Source organism: Mauremys mutica, unplaced genomic scaffold, assembly GCF_020497125.1.
Source record: "Mauremys mutica isolate MM-2020 ecotype Southern unplaced genomic scaffold, ASM2049712v1 000124F_np12_subseq_4991368:5084080_obj, whole genome shotgun sequence".
In the NCBI taxonomy this organism is placed as follows: Eukaryota; Metazoa; Chordata; order Testudines; family Geoemydidae; genus Mauremys; species Mauremys mutica.
The window spans coordinates 36,056-55,664 of NW_025422857.1; the positions used below are offsets into that span (position 1 = coordinate 36,056).

A 19,609-nucleotide genomic window follows, 5' to 3' on the forward strand; every position below is an offset into this window, starting at 1 on the left:
GTGTCTTATCACTTCTCCTTCGCTTTGGAAGTGCTCTCGGCTCCCTCGGGCAGCAGAACCTCTTTGCTTCCAGCTGTCCCCCGGCTGCGGGTTGCTCTCAGAGCTGCATGAAGACGCTGCAGGTTAAGCCCATTACTTCTTGTCTTACCTTCCGCGGGCACCATAGGCACCAACTTTCTCCCGCGCCGGTGGGTGCCCGTGTCCCCCGCCCCTGGCCCCGCCCCCATCCCAACCCCACCCCCAAAGTCCCTGCCCTAACTCCACCCCCTCGCTGCCCCTATTGGATCCCTTCCCCAAATCCCCGCCCCGGCCCCGCCTCTTTCCCAGCACGCCATGTTCCCCCTCCTCCCTGCGAAATCAGCTGTTTCATGGCGCAAGCGCTGGGAGGGAGGGGGGAGAAGCAGGACGCGGTGGCGCGCTCGCGGAGGAGGCGGAGGCGAGCACCCACCGATTTTTTTTTCCTTGGGTGCTTCAGCCCCGGAGCACCCACAGAGTCGGCGCCTATGGCGGGCACGCAGAATAGTCAATCGCAGGCCTCTTTGTGACAGCCCGCACCACATTGCAGACTGTTCTCAGGTCCCGCCCCTCAGTCTGCTTTTTCTCAAGACTAAACACGCCCAGGTTTTTAAAAACTTTTTTCCCCATGGGTCGGGTTTTCTAAACCTTTGATCATTTTTTGTTGCCCTCCTCTGGATTCTCTCCAGTTTGTCCACGTCGTTCCTAAAGCGCGGTGTCCAGTGCCGAGCAGAGTGTGATAAATCCCTCCCATGTCTTACGGCTTGCCGTCTACACTTCAAATGCTGCAGCGCTTCACCAAAGACGTGGCCTGTGTTGATGGGATTTCTTCTCCCGTTGACCTCCGTGAGTGGCAGTAGCCAGAATTCTCCCATCAATCTAGCTCTGCCTGCACCAGCGACGTAGTTACACCAACCTAACTTCCTAGTGTCGACCAAGCCTCACGCCTGGCCCCCTTGTTAACACGCCCCAGAATGATCTTCGCCTTTTTGACAACTGCATCACACTGCTGACTCATACGCCGTTTGTGATTCACCGGAACCCCCAGATCCTTCTCAGCAGCACAAACACCTAGGCAGTCGTTCGATCAAAAGAGATTTGATATTTTTTTTCCCTTCGGTCCTACGTACTTTGCGCTTGTCTTTATTGAATTTCATCTGGTTCATTTCAGACCAGTTCTCCGGCTTGTCGAGGTCTCGTTCTGTCCTCCCGAGTGCTTTTAACCTTATTGTTGTTAAGTGGGCTGGGTAAAAACCTCTCGCGTTCATTAGTTTAACAACTGCCCTTCATTTTGGTGGAATGTAAGTAACAAAAGCCGTCTCCAAGACAAAGGCGCACCCAAGGCCACCCAGGAATTCAAAAGATCAGGCAAAGAGGATCCAGCTGAATGTTGTTTTCGGGGTGCAGACGTGTCTGTGTGGGTGGGACCGAGAGGAGACACAGGGACTGTGGTTTATGCAGCGCTCAGGTGTGACGATTGAGCTGGTGGCTTTTGCTGTGGTTGACGGTCCATTGCTGGGATTTTTCTGAAGTGTCTAAGGGAGTTAGGCACCCAACTCCTATTGGAATTTGAAAATACACCCAGTGCGGGGGGCAGATTTCAGCTACTGAATCTCATAGGTGTTTGTGTAACCGCCTGGTGAGTGCGCGTTACAGGTACTGATCTGCGGGGGATCAGAGTCTGTTACACAGGCCAGCTGCAGAGCTTTCACTCAAGCTGTAACAGTTCCTGGTTTTAGTTCAGGAGGTCCCCAGTTCAATCCCTGGTGTGTCAGCCACAGTAGTGGCCATAAGATTAGCTCTCGGGCTCTGGCGTGTAAGTTCAGATTGTACAGCCCCGTGCACCACATGCAGAAAGGGCCCACAAACCACGTGGTGTGCAAAGGGTTGCGTGTGTAGAGGGTGGGGGGATATACTTGCAGCACAGATCCCTTTCCTTCACCCTCTTTCTGCACCCCCTTTTTTCCCCTCCTCCCCAGAGAGCTTTGGTGGAGACTCATCTGAATCGGATCCGGAGCCTGGAGCAGCAGCTGAGACAGAGAGATGGCAACTCCTTCCAGAACCTCAACTCCCAGCTGCAGAACCAGGAGGTCCAATACCTGTCGCTCCACGGAAGCCCTGGCCTGACACATGGTGAGTTTTTCGTTTCTGCCCTGGGAAGATGTTTGGTCTTCCCCAGCGTGGACCCTGCGTCATGTTGGCCATTGTAGAGGGACTTGTAATACGTGGGGGCTTATGCCCTCACTGGCCTGGATTCCCAGCTCCTTAAGGCCATTTTTCTGCTCACTGCATTGTGGGGCACTCGTGGGTCTGCCCAGTCATTGGTGTTTAGAGCAGCCTCGGGGTTGCTCTAACTTACACTCTGCTTTGCATGGTGCTGTATGGGCCCTGGGAAGCAGGGAATAGTTGGAGTGCGCTGCCCTCTCCCTCCTCATCCCGGCCTCCAGAATGGAGTCCCGCTATGAGGTGTTCTTTAGCCTAATTAATATTTTATAGGGTTTCTAGATTTTAGCACCAAAAGGCATCATTATGACTGTCTAAACCAGTGGTTCTCAACCCAAGGCCCACGGGCTGCTTGTGGCCCAATCAGCACACAGCTGCGGCCCATGTGACATCCTCAGGGCCATATAGGTAGTATATAGGGTAGATGCGCCCACATAAGACATCGAGAGCTGCATATGCGGCCGATGTTGGTAAATAGGTTGAGAGACACTGAGCTAATCTGACCTCCCGCACAACGCAGGCCGTGGAATTATACCCTACATAAGAAAGGCCAGACTGGATCAGACCAAAGGTCCATCTAGCCCAGCATCCTGTCTTCCCACAGTGGCTACTGCCAGGTGCTTCAGAGGGAATAAACAGAACAGGGAATCATCAAGTGATCCATCCCCTGTCGTTCATTCCCAGTTTCTGGCAAACAGAGGCCGGGGACACCATCCCTGCCCATCCTGGCTAATAGCCACTGATGGGCCTATTTGGGGTGGTTCTGAGTCCGGCCTGTTAGCTTGCAGAGTACTGTGGGCCGCTGATGCTTTCGGTATCTTTATGTCACCGCTGAAAAGAACAGCTCTATGGCACAGCTCCGGGCCGCTCGAAGGGACGGGGATCAAACCACGCCAGGGTCCCGTGCTGAGGCACGGTGCTTTCCGGCCAGAAGAGGGCACTGCAGCCCCTCCGGTTGTCGCTTCTGTTTCTGAAGCCTGCCACAAGCCTGGTTAATGGCTCGTTTCAGACTCCCTGCCACCCGGAAACACCGAGTCCCTTTCCATGGCTTTAGTGGGGGAGATGGCGCAGACCAGCTGTTCACAGCTGGATGGATGCTCCCGATGAAATAACAGCCGTTGCCGCTCTGATAGCACCTGGATCTCCGAGCGGGAGGGTAGCTCTGGGGACACCGGCCAAGCTGTGCCGCGCTCTGGGAGCGAGACACCGTTCTCCTCCAGAGTCACGGGATGGGTGAGGGAGAAGCAGAGAGGCACAGGGGGGCGGGGGGAAGTGAGCTCCTGCCTCCCGGTTCCGTGCCTGGACCCCATCCCTCTGTGAGCTGGTGTAAGAGCAGCCTGCAAAGCAAACCCACCGGCTCTTTGATCACCAGCTGCTTCTCCTAGTGGTGGTTTCGCTAACGAGTGCCGAGGAGTCTTTGGTGATGGTGGGAGAAGGACTGATCCCCCCCATGCTGCTTGTGGCTTGACTCATGTTAAAGGTGCCCAAGACTCGAGTGATCCCCCTAGGGTGACCAGACAGCAAATGTGAAAAATCGGGACAGGGGGTGGGGGGTAATAGGAGCCTATATAAGAAAAAGGCCCAAAAATCGGGACTGTCCCTATAAAATCCGGACATCTGGTCACCCTAGTTCCCCTTGCCATAGAAAAGGGAACCCTGGCCACCCCCTGTGACTTCTTCACCCCTGAGAGCCACAGCTGCCAGCCTCATCCGTCTGGCACAGGCACTTCCGGGATGAGCTGCAGCGGAATAAAGATGCTCTAATCAGGGCGGCTAATTACCGAGCAGCACGAGTCACTGGGGCGAGTGTGAAACCTGCCGTTAAATACAATTCAAGGAAGGGATCATTGAAAACCAAAGAGGAAGCTGCCACCTTGGGTGTCTGGGCACCAGACGTGGGCTGCTGGCCAGTTCCTCAGCTCAGGCGTTGCTGTCCGCGGAGCTGGATCGATTGACGCCCGCTGGGGATCTGGCCCCTTGGCGCCAGTGGACTGATGCTGGTTTACCCCAGCGAGGGATCAGGCCCTGGGGCTGTCAAGCCAGAGCTCTCAGGCTCTTACTGGGCTGGGCTGGGACCATGTGTAACCCAGACACGGGGTCATGTCTCCTCCTAACGGCCGGCCCCAGCGAGGAGCGGGGCCTGGCTAACTGCTCTAGAGGCAGCAGACGGTGCCTCGGAGGTGCAGGGCCCTGGTTTCACGCTAGCTGCAGACGGGAGTGCCCGTTTGTACGTGGCGTCTGTTCCCTGGGCAGTTCTTGCTTTGGTTTGTTACAGAGACGGGGCCGGTTGTTCGTTTCTTTCTGTGGGGCTGACCCCAATTGGGCTTTTGTGTTCTGACCTCCCCCCCGGGAGAGGGATGCTGGCGGAAGGGAGGCAGGTAGAGGGAGCCAGCCTGTGCCAATTGGGGTGGGTCTGCCTCCCTGCAGCGCCTCCCTTCACCGGCATTGTCCCATCCCCCCCCCAGTGCTGGATCACTCGATGAGCTGGCAGAGCTCCCGCAGCCTGGAGCAGCCCAGCGAGCTGGAGGTGCACAGGCTGGAGGCCGAGCTGGAGGAGGCCCGGCACGAAGCCCAGAGCTCGCAGCGCCGGGAGGAGCAGATGAAGGCAGAGTGCGAGAGGCTGCAGTCTGAGCTGAAGCAGCTCCAGGAGACCCGGGCGCAGGTGAGGGGGCAGTCGGGCCGCTGCGGGTGCTCACCTGGGCCCGATCCTGCCCCGGACTCCTTGCAGGATCAGGCCCCGTGAAAGAGCAGAGGCCCAGTCCTGTACTGGGGCCTTGCTGCCATTTGGAATCGGGGCTTCTGTTTGCCGGGAGCACCCAGGGATGGTTGCAAACCTGTGCCCCTCCCTCTCCAGCTGAGAGCTCAGGCAGGGGTGGGTCCCGCTCTCGGCCCCACTGCTGTACCTCTGGAGCATCCCCTTGGGCCGGGTGGAGTCATGATGGGCAGAGACCTGAGCCTGGTCCTGGTCTCTGTCCCTGAGAACGCAACAGCAGGGGAGAGAGGGGATGGCTGGGTTACCAGCTGGGGAGACTGGGAAATCCACTGGGACCGGGATCAGAGCTGCCCCGGAGTGTGTGCGTGAAGGGTTGGGGCTCCCTGCTGATGGTAATAGGGGTTGTCTGATGTTCCCTAGGACCTGGCGACCAGTCAGTCGGAGCGGGATATGGCCTGGGTGAAGAAAGTCGGTGATGACCAGTGAGTACCCGTCAGTACGGACGGATGTGCTTCTGCGTAACCCGGGGTGGGAGGGGGAGAATCCTGCCCCGCCCGATGCAGGATGTGGGTGGCCAGATCTGTGAGGCGAATGACTTGGCAGCTGGATGCTTCTCTTGCCTTTGAGGTGGCCCAGGAGCCTTGGTCTGAACTGGCCCTTAGTGGGAGAGAAACGATGAGAGACACGGTGCAAGGGCCCCTTCCCCCAGCTGTTTGCCTGCTCTGAGTCTCTGGATCAATAACGCCCATGGGCCCAAGCCGCCAGCCCTCCATCCCATTGGCGTCAGAGAGCAGCGGGGCTGCGGGATCAGGCCCTGACTCTGTTTCCACCGGACCCAGCTCTGAACCATCCCTGGCTTCAGCTCAGCAGGGGGCCCTGACTTTCCAATGTTTCTGTATTTGGCGGGGGGAGCCCAACTTGTGACCCTTTCAAAGGAGCCTGATTTTCCAAAGGGGTGGAGTGCCCGGAGCCACTGATTAAAGTTGGCAAGAGCGCAGGTTCTTGGCACTGTGAAAACGGGATCCTCTTTTAGCGGCCTCAGGTCGGGCTCCCTGGACAATAGAGGTGCTCCAAGTGTGTGGCGTAGGGATACTTTGTGTGTGTGGGCGGGGGGTGAGTGCCTCATGTGGATAGGGGTACCTCAGGGGGAACGGGGTGTGGCGTAGGGATATCTCTCGGGTGAGGGCGTACACGTGTGGCGTAGGGGTACCTCGGGGGGAACGGGGTGTGGCGTAGGGATATCTCTCGGGTGAGGGCGTACACGTGTGGCTTAGGGGTACCTCGGGGGAAGTGGTGTGTGGCGTAGGGATATCTCTCGGGTGAGGGCGTACACGTGTGGCGTAGGGGTACCTCAGGGGGAACGGGGTGTGGCGTAGGGATATCTCTCGGGTGAGGGCGTACACGTGTGGCGTAGGGATACCTCGGGGGGAACGGGGTGTGGCATAGGGATATCTCTCGGGTGAGGGCGTACACGTGTGGCGTAGGGGTACCTCGGGGGGAACGGGGTGTGGCGTAGGGGTACCTCCGGTGTGGGGGCAGTGTGTGGCGCAGAGATATCTGATGGGAGGAGTGTTTGGCGTAGGGATATCAGTCCCTCGCCGAGTAGCTGCTGTGCGGCGCTGCCTGGTCACCCCAGGGGGCCGGTGTAGGGAGTCCGGCCCGTTCAGGGATCCGGATCTCCTTGTGCACGTGCCCCCAGGGCCCCCTGACGACATGCGTGCCCGATGGCTGGCATAGCAAACCCTGTGAGAAAAGCCCGGCGGGTTCGGCTCCTAGGGTCCTTCTCCCGCATGGTTTCTCCCCGAGTGCCCTCACCCGGAGTGCCACCCCGGCGCCTGGTATCACATATCACCTGGCTGACACTTCTTGTCAACCCGTCGGGGAGCGTCTCCTGGGAGAGCTGTCGCAGGCCGACAGGCGAGGCGCGTGAGCGGCCCCTGCACGGCGGAGCTGCCTGCGCTGAGGAGGGCAGCCGAGGTGAAGCGGCTGGGTGGATGCACTCCAGGGGGCAGCAGCGAGCTTGTCCTGGTACCTGGCATGACGAGTGTTTGACCTTCCCTTCCCCACCTTGTGCCCCTGGCCCAAAGGGTTAAACCTTGCAGTACCCGGTGAGGGCGGTATCTACTCTTCTGTCCAGTGCACAGAGGGGTAAACTGAGGCATCGAGTGAGACAGCGACTCACCAAAGATCCCATTGGCTGCTGTGGGAGCTCGGTACTTGGGCAGGGACAGAGCCCAGCAGGCCTCTGCTCTAACCACTAGCCCACCGTGTGGATCATTGCTCTAGTGGGTAAGGCAATGGATAGCATTTAGTAGACCCTGGGGGCTGTTTCTGCCTCTGCCACTAACCTAGTGTGCAACCTTCAGTCAGTCCCTTCCCCTCTCTGTGCTTCTCTCTCCCTTCCCCACCCTGTGGCTTCCTTGGGGTAGGGAGCATCTCTCCTGTATTTGTACAACGCCTAGCACCATGGGGGTCCCAATCTCGGTGGAGGGTTCTAGGTGCTACTGCCAGGCCATGCCGCTCGGAATGAGTGTCCTAGCGAGTTCTAGATGCCCGATCTCTCTTGCTCTTGGGGCACTGGAGAGACTCAAGCCTACCTGGTTGCTTCTCTGCCACTCGCAAAGGATTATCTCCTGTTCAGTGTGGCAACAGAAAGGTGGGAATATTACACTGAGCCCTGCTAACCGCCCCGGTGTGGTTACTGAACGGGCTGCCCCCAGTTCAGCCACCCCCATCTCGGGAGCGCCTGTGACTCCTGATTGCACATCAGCTGCTGAAGAGTTGAAAATAAACAGTTCAAAGCCACTTGGCCTCACATCCTATTCCCGAGGCCCTGGAAGTCGATAGACTGTCCGAACTCTAACAAGCTGAGCGTGCTGTGTGGAGGAGGGGATGGGGAGGAGAAGGGGGAAAGGCTTTTAAAAACATCCTCCTTTCTCACCAATGTCCGAATCACTTGTGCCAGACTCGTGTGTGTGTGTGTGTGTGTGTGTGAGTGAGAGAGAGAGAGAGAGAGAGAGGGAGAGAGACTGTATTACTGGCGTCATCTGCTTCCGTTGAAAAATACCTGCCATGGCTGTGAAAATGGAGAACTCGCCTCCCTCCTGCTGTTGAACTGATGGTGGGTTTTGTGATGATCGCTGGGAAGTCGAGGGAAGAACGCAGGGGGGCTGCGTGCTTACAGGGGCTTTTGGGTGTCTGTCTCCCGGCTGCCCGTTGCCTTGCCCCTTATGGTGGTGGTCATACTGGTGCTGGTGAGTGCCTCCGCCGTGCCTGACCTGCAGAGGGTATGAGTCAGCTGGGGGCGCTTGGCTGTTTCGCTCAAGCAGTAGCAGCTCCTGCTTTTAGCTCTGGAGTTCCCCGGTTCAGTCCCTGACGTGTCTCACACAAGGGGAAGGCACAAGCAGACCAGGTGGCGTGTGTCCGTGTGTGTATCCCTTGTGCGATTGTCTGTGTTTCCTCAGGAAGGGTGAATAGGAGAACAGCAGGGGACGACTGACACTGAGGAAGGGTGAATAGGAGAACAGCAGAGGGCGACTGACGAAGGGTGAATAGGAGAACAGCAGGGGGCGACTGACAGGGCAAGTTCCCTCAGGTTGTAACATCTCCGCAGAAAGGGCCCCCTGGAAAGGAGCATGAATACTCCAGGGACCAACAGACAAAGCAAGGGGGTTTGGATAAGGAGCCTGGTTTTAAACCGGCCTTCTTCCTGATCCAGCAAGCGGACAGGTCCAGAGAGGGAGGGTTGGAAGGACTGGGGCTTGTTCGGCGCTGAAGCTGTGATGAACTGGTAACCTCAAGGACTTCCCTTGGGTGGGTGGGTGGGGGAGGGCTGAAGGACTTATCCCTCCCGAAGCCCTGCTAGGGTCAGGGCGAATTCTGGTGAGCTCATTAGCATGCACGTGGGTTCTTTCGTTATTCGTAATGTTTTCTCTGTAATGCTTTTTACCTTCAGAGCAAAGTCGGCTTGCCTGGGAAGTGCCGCGCGGTGACTTCTAACTGTTGACAGTCGCTCTATTGTCAGTCTCGGACAGCCTGTCTGTGCTGGGAAATACACAGTGAAAGGCAGGGAACTGGGCAGCCTGGGAACACCCCGGCCTGAAGGGGGAGAGACACGGGGCTCCGTCCAAAAGAGGCAACAGCCGGGGAGCTGGCAGCCTGACGAGTGCCCTGAAAATTGCCCTGAACTAGGGTAACTGATCATACAGAGGCCCTGATTTTGTTCCATGGAGGCTTGGTCAGGCTGCTCCCTCAGCTTAAAGACGACTGGAATTGGCTGTAAACAGCCCTTCAGAATCCCCCGTCCTGCTCCCCCCATCCCCATCCCAAGTAGGGACTGGATGGAGGTCAGTTAGAGCAGCCCTGAGTCACCTTCGCCCTCTCTGTCCCAAGTGAAAGAACAGTCACTGAGAATCAGGCCCCAAAATGGAGACTCGGGCCCGTGGTTCCTGCTGGAGGCCACAGCAGAGACGGGCCCGGCAGTGAAGGAATCATGTGACGCTTGCTCCATCAGGACACCATCCAATCCTTCCATCGAGCCCGTGTCACCCAGGTACTGGGTGCTCCAGGCTGTAACAGGGCCTGGGAAAACAGCGCCTGCAAGGCAGCTGGGTATCTGAGAAACATGGGGAACAGCTGGGATGGCTGGAAGCTGTTTGGAGGCCTCCGTGAAATGAGTTGGGGAGGGGAGTGTCTCAGTCCCATTAGCTGGCACCCTCGTTAGCAGTCTCACCGGAGAGGCTGTGGATCGAAAGGAAGGGTGGTTGGATCTCCACACTTGCCCTCGGCAGTGGTGTCCCTGGGGCAGCGGGCGCAATGCTCGGCCTGGCCCTGAACTGCAGAGCGGGGACTCCCGATTTCAGCGCTCTGCACCTCGAGCGGCCAAGAGAAAATTTCAGGGCTCCCATCCGATCCTGGTCACATGCCGGCCTGGCTCCATGGGCTTCGATGGAGCTCCTCGCAGTTGGCAGCTGGCTTCAAGTCTGCCCGAGATGGGAATTGGCCTCTTTGAATCATGCCAGGCGCAGCCGTCCGCCCTGGGAGGACACCTCCGTAATTAAACTGTCGCAGAGTCAGCCCCCTGGAAAACAGCCCACGCTGGCCTGCCTGCTCCAGCGTCTGGGATTCCGCCACCCCCTGTGCGTCCTTGATTATCAGCTGGGTAAACATTTGGTGTGTTTCCAAGTCGGCTCCTCCGCTCATGAAGCTGATTACTGGATTCCCTCTTTCATTATCTCTGCTCTGCTGGGAATCCCTCCCCAGGGGATCCTCGGGCTCATTTCCTGCACACAAGGGCCATGCCAGTGCTGCTGTTGCAGCTAATCAGGCAGAAGCCGAGGCAGGTTCTAAAGGAAGGGGGGGAGGGAAGATGCACCTTCCAAACTGTGTGTGGGGGGGTCCCTCATGGAGCACCCCTCCCCTCAACCGTCATACTAACGAGCTTCTCCTTTGGGGTTGGTGTTAGTGAGGTCTGGTGGGGAGAAGAGAGTGATAGACAGCAGCAGGTGGTGGTTCTGGGTCGGTGCTAACTGCTGGGATGCCTGCTCCCTGTCCCCTCCGATTTCCTAGCTAGCCTGGAAGTCGGTAGCCAGTGAGCCCATCCTGTGTTCCCACGCGGCAGGTGCGTGTAAGCGATCAGTGGGTACCAGCATCGCCATCATTCCAGCTTCTTGCTGTTCCGGGATGGATTTGTACCTTGTGAAGCTTTGCACTTCCGGGGCTCTTTTCACACCAGGCTCCAAAAGTGCTTTAACGAGCGCTAATTAACGCAGCCTGTCCGCACCACTTCGAGTTGGGGGATGGGCCAGGACTAGGAGTTGGGCCATCTGGGTTCCGTTCCTGCCTTCTCTTGTGCAACCCTGGTGCAAGTGGCAGCCCTGCTCTGTGCCTCAGTTTCCCCATTTGTAAAAGGAGGCGGGGGATGGTGGTATAAAGAATCCTGACACTGACTCCAGGTGCGTTGTAGTAAGAGTCCGAGTGATTCTTCTTTCCTTAGCCTGTTTTGCTGACAAGGAAACTGACGAGCCGTGAATTAGTGGCGGAGCAGGGACTGTAACTGGAGTCCTGGTTCTTAGTCTACGTCTGCGGTTGAGCCGGGAGGTGAGGAGCTCGCGTCTGTGGACCCATGTTAGCTCAAACAGAGCTAGCACGCTGAAAACAGCAGCGAAGCCGGGACAGGCCGGGCAGCAGTTTGGGCTTACTCCCGAGTACGTACCCCGGGGGTCTGGGCAGGACGTACTCGGGTGGCTGAAGCACCCCCCGCACCCCAAGTTCCAGCATCTGTGAGTGCGGGTACGTGGACGTGAGCTGCAAATCAAACGTAGTTGTGGGGTCTACTAGCCGACGCTTCCCCCACCTGCCTGCATGAACCACTTGGGTTTTTCTCGGCCTCAGAGTAGGAATCATTAACGCATCATACGCAGCTCGCACATACGCATGCCCTCCCTGTCGCCTCCCAGCACTGACGCACAATCCTATTAAATTGTTAGTGAAGAATGCATGTCATCTAAATCTGTCGCATCAAAATCTATACTCTGAGAACGCCAGCGATACCGTCCCCCCCCCCCCCCCGCCCGCCATCCCCTCCAGGAAGGAAGGAAAGATCTTTGCACCTTGAATGTGTCATCCAGCTAATGAAATTCAGCTCTCCTGGGTCCTTAATTTAGAAGACACGGTGGCATGAAAAGTTGCCAGCTGAGAGAACTGTATTTTACACCCTGCTAGACTTGATGTGTTCGGACCATCCAGTCGTGTGTCTGATTGCTGCTGCTTTACTGGCAGACGGTAACCATTTCTTTATCTCACCCTTGTGCTTAATAACGCCTTCATTAAAGTCTTGTCTGGGCCTTGCTGCCTGGCTGTTCATTTAACGCAGGGGTATTGTTTGTTCGTTTGTTTCATCATAAGCGGCATTGGCCGGACACTGCCGTGGGGACATTTGCAGCTGTGCTTTTTTTTTTTTTTTTTCCTTGCAACACACCCTAGCTCAGAGAGGTGTGATGCGAGCTTTTGATCTCCGGGAGGCCAGCTACATTTGCATGAGCTCATTCTAAAAGTGAGTGTGAATCAAATGTGTGAAAAGCACAACACCACTGGTGTTCTCTAGCTGTTTGTGCTGAGCAATGAAAGCCCTTAGCAGAGAGCCAGGATGCCTCTGCAGCTAGACGCAGGGAGAGGAGATTAAAGATTTTGAATGAACTGTAAGTACATACTCCCATTGATCGACTCCTCTGCAAAAGACAGATGGTGCTTGGTTGCCGGTCTGGCTATGCTGGGACCTAGCTGTGAGTGCCTCTCGTGGCTAAATGAACTCCCCTCCCCTTCCTCCTTAGGTTTTGAAGAGGGTTTGAGTTTATGTGGACCTCTTGTATCCAGCGGGACAAATGTGGTCTCTCATTGTTTGCGGAGACCCAGCTGCAGTGTCTGCAAGGCTCGGCTGCTGTGAACTCTTCGCTAAGCGTCTTCAGCTTTGCTCGCTGCTCCCCTTGGCCCTAAGCATGGCACGAGGTTGCGGCAGAGATGCGCTCAGCGCGAGTCCATGTGTGTAAGAGAGGCACTGTGACACTAGAGGCAAAGCATGTGGGTTCTGCTCCCAGCTATGCTGCCTGGCCTTTGGCGAGTGTTCTTTGCGGTAGCACCCGGAGGTTTCAGCCCGGGGTGCCTGGGTTCTATTTCTGACTTGTTTGGGGTGAAACTTACCCCTGTGCACCAGAGAGCCAGCACCAGGTGTAGTTGCTACCAAAGCCTTGAAAGGTTTAAAATCGGGCAAGCCACTTAATCTGTCTGGGCTTGATTCTGCCCAGGTGTCAGTGGAGTGGATTTCATGGATGTCAGTAGAGTTCACTCCAGATTTACACGAGCACAAGCAGATACTGGAGCCCATTGTGTGGTCCTAAACTGGCTTCAGTGGTGACTTTTGCTTTAGTCAGGACTTGCGTGGTTTGATCTTTCCAGAGGGTGGAACCTGGATTTACTCTGGCTAGTTCAGTGCTGGTATTCATCTTGGTTTCTCACTGGCCGTTTTTAAATTTGCCAGTTTACGGTGCCGAAAATAAAGCTGGATCTGCTGTCCATGGGGCGTTACTACCGCGCGATGGTAGGAAATGCCACAAGAAGATAGCATCTTGCTTTTGTTCAGTTCTGGGGCATTAAGGAACCTTTTGTGAAAAATATAATCACAAGTAAAAAAAAGAAACAAACCACATGTAACTGAAATAACAGATATGGAACCCCCCCCCCCCCCCGTCCTAGCTTGTATCCGCTAATTGCAGGATTCCTCTCCTATATCTAATATTGTAACGTGTCTATGGCCTCTTAGAAATTGACAACAGAGTAAGATCTGGATCCTCCTGCTTCAGAACCGAAGGAGACCCTCCTTCAGCTACATGCAGTTAGAGCTGGGTGTAGGGTGACCAGATGTCCTGATTTTATAGGGACAGTCCTGATTTTGGGGTCTTTTTCTTATATAGGCTCCTATTAACCCCCCCCCATCCCATCCTGCAAAAAACTTTGAGAGTAAAATAAATACCCGGTTCCACACTAGGGACAAAACCAAGACTTTTGCTCATTTTTTGAAAAATGAGAGACCGACCTCACCCCAGAGCATTGCATGTGCAGGATCTATCTTCAATCCCTGCTCCAAACCAGGCAGAACGGGGACCTGAACCTGTCCCTCCTACATCGCAGGGGAGCACCCAAGCCATTGGCGATTGGGAGATATTGTTCTTGCTTTGACAAGAAAGTCCCTCCTGCACCTGAAACGCCTTTCTGCCAAAGCTTTTCCTACAAAAAGTTTTGGTTTCAGCAAATTGGCCCTTTCTGACCCCCTCCCTTCCCCCCAGAAAAGTTGAGTTGAAAAATTCTGAACCAGCGCTAGCTGCAGTACAAGGCGTATGGCAGGCAGTTATGCAGTTCCGATGGTATCCAGCAGAGGGCAGCGGTGACTCAGCTACACTAGCCAGTTCATTGCACTGGTTGCTCAGGGAATGGGCCTTTAGTTGCAAAATCAATGAGATGACAACAGAGCAGAATTCTGGAGATGAAACCCGTGAGCCTTTAGTCCTGGTCTTACTCCCACTGAGGTTAAATGGCAGGCGCTCCAGGTCCTACATCTGGATCAGATCCTCAGCTGGTATCAGTTGGAGTAGCTCCATGGAAGTCAGGATTGCTGAGGGAGATCTAGCCCAGGGGATCTTGAAAAAAGCCTGATGGTAAAAATGCCACTGAAGATAATCAGGCCTTTAGTTCGTGAAACTCTTATGCAGAATTCCGCCACACATTCCCTTCAAACATCACCTTGGAAAATTAAAAAGGAATCAACAAAAGCCCTCCCGAGTTTTGAAAGAAATAACGGTGCTGAGAAAAATGGCCATAGTTAAACAAACAAAGAGCAGTGAAGGTCAGTTCTTCTGCGTAACGCTGCAAGACGCTCACTGATTTCCCCGCGGGCCGAGTCTCTGCTCCGGCGTGCTGCTGGGAAAGCGTTGTGTGGAGTTACGCTGCTCTACCCAAGGGAAGACTCTTGGTTGTGTGGAGGGAGGGGATGGAGCAGAGATAGTCCATAGAACTAGGATTGGGATTTTAAGGAGGGCCTGAATAGCAGGAAAGGCTGGTAGATACTGAGCTCTGCTGGGGTGTGGGATTGTCTCCCAAGGGTGGGCAGGGCATCCTGTGACTCCTGGATGGCCTGATCCTGAGCCCCCTGTGGGGCCCGATTCTGGTCTCATGCCACCTGGCACAAGTGAGAGCCGAATCAGAGCCTGATGTTCAGAGACGCTGTGTAATCCACCACGCCATGTTGAAGTCAGTGGGAGCCGCGGGTGGGCATCGCCCTCTGGACATCAAGCCTTGAAAGCGATGCGTGGAGAAGACATGCTTAGCTTGTGGCGGCATGTCCTTGGGGATTCTTGCAAGTGGTGCAGGGGAGCATGCCCTCTGAGCGGGTTTGTAAGACTTCCTGTCCTGCCTCTGCTCCTCTCTCGGTTTGAGAGGATAAGTCTCTGAGACAGAAACTGACTCAACTGAGGAGTTTGACAGGGTAAAAATCTCAGAGGCTGACCCGGTTTTCCAAGTAACGCTTTTGTTTTCTAAAAAAACCATGGGCCTGATTCTGGTCCCCTGCCAGAGAAGTGCCACTGAAGGCAATGGAGTGTAATGTGAGGTCACTGGGGGTGGGGATGGATGGGTGGAAGCATTTTAGCCAGGAATCCCACTCTTTCCCACTCTGCATGGGAGATTTCACTCGGTGTTGTAGTATTTCTCTTTGCTTATTAAGTAACCCCCAAATATCAGGAAGAATGTTGATTTACTAGAATTTCTTCAGTATTGCCGACCCCAACCGTTCCACAGTTGTGAGTCCCAGCCCCAGAAAATCGTGAGATTGGCTTTAAAATCATGAGATTTTTAAAAACAATATAACGAATTTGGGTTTGTTTTTTTGCTTTCTGATTTTTGAGCCTTTCCTCCATGCTCAGGTCACATTTTCTGGCTTCCATCTGCAGCCATAAGGGCTAGAAACATTTGTTTGTTTGTTTTGAATGAAAGCCGAGCTTTTCCCATATTCACATGTCTCCAGGAGCTGGGTCTTTAATACCCCCAAAATACCACAAGACTCATGGTAAGATTGCAAGAGTTGGCAATGCTGCTTTGGACAGTTGCAGTGAGTCAGATCCTTTGCTGTGCTGGATTTTACGCCATAATTCCCACTGAAACCAACTAAGAGTTCTGCCTAAAAATAAATATGTGCTGTGGATTCCCACCATGGTAAATAGGAGGACTTGCTACTCAGCATCATTGAAGATATGGGCCCTTCCTTTTTCCCCTCTGATTGGGGATCAGATCCTGGACTTTGCTTGAAGGGTTTAGAGTCAAATTAGGGTCTGGGATCCACCAGGATTAAGCCAAAGTCATTCCACACACCAGTGTAAATGGAGTGACTCCATATTGATGCTGGTCTAACCGAGAGCAAATTTCTGCCCCAGATGCAGCTGAGTGCTTTCTGCTGAGGTTGAGAAAAAGAATCCCTTCATGTGTTTGAGGCTATGGCTTTCTTTCCCCACGATCACTCATCAATCATCCTTTAAGCTTTGCAGTGAAACCAATTGCTCAGATCATCCGTCCTGTGGTTTCTACATTCATGTTGGTTTCCCACTGCTGGATCTGCGTCCGCAGGGGATTAGCCCCACATGGGTCTAAGAGGGAGCCTTGCGTAGCTAGGAGAAGTAGCCAGCAATCTTCCCCCACCCCCGGTAACATGAAGCGGAATCCTACACGGTTAGAGAAGCACAAGGAAAGTCAAGTTGTCTGTTCCTGGCATGTCAAATCGAACCTCGTCCAGAGGGACAGGACAATGCCGGCGAGGGGGGCCTGACAGTGATGTATTATTAAGCAGAACAGAGTGAGTTTTCACAGACCAGATTAACTCTGCGCTGCTAAGATTAGCAAGCATGCCGCCTCTGCTTTGTGAACAGATAAAAGATGACATGGAGCACAAGGGCTAATTCTAATGTGGCGGAGTGTAGACAGGAAAGGTGCTAGCGGGGCTCCAGGGTCTGTTTGGTTCGGTTTGGTTTCACGGCCAGTAAAAGAATGCGATCGATAGGCGAGGTTGTGAGCAGAGGTAGAAGAGTAAGCGACCGAGTTCCACGCGGCAGCCGAACTAAAGTCAATGTAGGTCACGGGAGTCAGAGCCAACTTTCTTCTTCTGAAGCGAAGGGCCCGCTTCTCCAGTCGCTTGGATCCTCAGCCGTGTAAAGCAGTGTCGCTGTGTGGTCTTCAGGGGAGCTAGCCAGGGTTACTCCAGCTGAGAATCTGGCCCTGATTTGCCTGTTCACTTATTATTGGATGAGATCTTCATCTGGTATAAATCTGTTTAGTTGCTAGGGACACAGGAGTGGAAGGGACCTCCTGGGTGATCGAGTCCTCTCCCCTCACCCCCAGAATTGCAGGCAATCCCATTATCCAGCTCCACCCACTGGCTTCAGTGAAGTATGCTCACGTACACCAGCTGAGGATAAGGCCCTTTAGTAGAGGCCACAACTGAGATCAGGGCCCTGTTGTGCAAGGTGCTGTACGTCCAAATCTAAATGTATTATCTGCATTTTACAGCTGGGGAGCTGAGGCACAGGGAAGTGAAGGGACTTGCCCAAGGTCATAGAATCATAGACTATCAGTGTTGGAAGGGACCTCAGGAAATCATCTAGTCCAACCCCCTGCTCAAATCATCCCAGCCAAGGTTTTGTCAAACCTGACCTTAAAAACCTCTAAGGAAGGAGATTCCACCACCTCCCTAGGGAACCCATTCCAGTGCTTCACCACCCTTCTAGTGAAATAGTGTTTCCTAATATCAAACCTAGACCTCCCCCACTGCAACTTGAGACTATTACTCCTTGTTCTGTCACCCAGGAAGTCTCTGGCAGAGGCTGGTCTTCTGATGGCCAGGGTCGTGCTTGAGCCACCACGCCATCCTTCCTCCTCCACCAGTGTGTTCTCACCTCATGGCAGATTTTGTTCCCTCTGGTGTATATAGCAGTAGGCTGAGGCTGCACAGTCGGCGTCCTCTGGACGTGGATTAAATTTTAGGTCTGTGGTTTAGCGTGGGAGGCCAAAATGATGGCTGAGGATTGGATTCAATGTGACGACGCTTGAGATCATGCAGTCTGTTCTTGTGACGTCCGCTCTTTCTCCTGTTGGGCACATACATTTTTCTGGATCACCTGATTTGGTGCAATTTTTGCTGTTCTGGGTCAGAATCTCGTGAGACTGGCTGAGTTTGAGAGATTTCAGTTTCATCTAAACCAGTAGTAACAGGGCACCATCCAGTTCTCCATCTAACCTGGAACCCCAGTTGTAAAGGGGTTTAGATCCATGGAGTGCCTTTGTCCACATGTGATTTGTATCCAGATTGCTCAGAGGATGGAGTACAAGCCACAGAGCTTTTTATTTTTAAGTCATCAATTCAGATCTACCGTGGTTAGCAGCAGCCCAAAGTCCGTTCCAACTGACAGCTCTTCAAGGCCTAAGAGAAATAACTATGCATAAGCCTCCCCATTCCTTTCCATGCAAGGATGTCAAATTTATGTAATAAAGATTAATAAATTAAGCCGAGTAGCTAGCCCCACTTGGTGTTTTTCTTAAAGCCCCAGCTCCTCGAGTCCTGTGCTTTGGTGAGACTCTTGACGTTCATTTAAATAAAAGTAAGCGTTTAGTCCTTGTGGGTTGCAGAGCAAAGCTTGAAATTGTGGCCGCAGTGTATCTTAAAGGCTCAAAAGCCAGGTGGCAAATAAAAATGAAACCCATGTTTATTATTATTTTTTAAGCCTCGTGATTTTTATGCCAGTCATGAATTTTGAGGCCTGACTCATGTTTCTTTGGAACATAGGGGTGGGGGTGGTGAGGGTTAATCAGTACTGACAACCCCTTAACTCCCTTGGGAGGTAGATCAATATATCCTTTCGGTTTAGCAGATGGGGACGCTGAGATACAGATAGGTGACCCAAGGTCGTCCAGCGAGCCAGAAATAGAATCCACATCTCAGGACTCCCAGAGTGGGGTTTTAACCACTACGCCTTCCTTCCTCCCTGGCAATGTGCTTGAGAAAGATGCCCTACATTTTGCAATGCAGGACCTCCCCCCCCCCTCCCCCCCTTCGTGTCAGGTCACTTGCTAAATTTCCAGAATTTTTGACTGTGCAGTGAGCCCCCCCCGCTCCCCCCTTGCATGATGAGTGCAAGCAACCAAAATTCGACTATTTTTTTTTCTTTAAGAGAAATAAATCAACATTATTTTTAGAAGCCACACACGCCCACTCACACTCCCCCGTAAAGAAAAATCAGATTCGGTTTTAATTTTGGAACAAAATTTACCTCCTCAGAGTTCTCTTTTCTTGTAAATAAGGCTCATTTTTGTAACCTGTTCTTTTCCACCTCTTTTGGGTGTGAACTGTACAGTATCTGTATTTTTAATCTTTGGCTGACTTTTTCTTTCTTTCTTTCTTTTAGCCGACTTAGTCATTCTGCCTCTCTAGTGTAGGGGCAGAGAGAGTTTTAGATTTGCATCACTCTCCTGTTTCAATATTTTTCTTTGAATGGAAGATTGAGAAGATTTGCAAAACCCTTACGGGATATAGGAACACAACTTCCATTGACTTTCTGAAATCTCCCCCAAACAGAATACCTGTGTAAAAGAATGATATTTTGAGTCCAATCCTCAAATCCTGTAAATTGGCAGCGCTGCATTGAAGATCCTCAGCTCGTGTTGAAGTCAACAGAGCTACATCAGTTTATTCCAGCTAAAAATCCAGTCTTTTCTTTATTAATTTGTTTGGCGAGTCTAAGGATCTTAGTAAAACCACACAAAATATAACAGGGAGCGCAATACACGCTTATCAAAGAAATTGACAAGATTGCAGATTTGCTCTGAGAAAAATCTTTTTCTGTCCATTCCTCTGCACCTTGTGTTGTCATTTGTATCAGTGCAAAACTGTAAAGCTTTTACCCTTCCTTTGCACTCACGTAAGAAGAAATGGCGAATCAGACTCCCAGTGTTAAGAGCTACATCTGATGTAAACGTAAACACATTTTTAATGTCACTTAAACTACAAACAGAATGTTCTATCTCCGCCTAAAATTTTAACGCTCCCAAAAGCTGTCGTGTTTTGTT

The 19,609-nt window shown here is 53.3% G+C and overlaps 1 protein-coding gene across 1 annotated transcript in view; it reads left to right on the plus strand.

Annotated features, from left to right (window-relative positions):
* LOC123356974 (TANK-binding kinase 1-binding protein 1-like) overlaps window positions 1–19,609 on the plus strand; it is a 54,531-nt gene that overhangs the window by 13,739 nt on the left and 21,183 nt on the right. Inside the window, exons 5-7 of the mRNA XM_045000228.1 lie at window positions 1,995–2,148; window positions 4,704–4,900; window positions 5,372–5,433. Of these exons, the coding sequence (XP_044856163.1) occupies window positions 1,995–2,148; window positions 4,704–4,900; window positions 5,372–5,433 (413 nt within the window). The remainder of the gene's footprint in view (window positions 1–1,994; window positions 2,149–4,703; window positions 4,901–5,371; window positions 5,434–19,609) is intronic.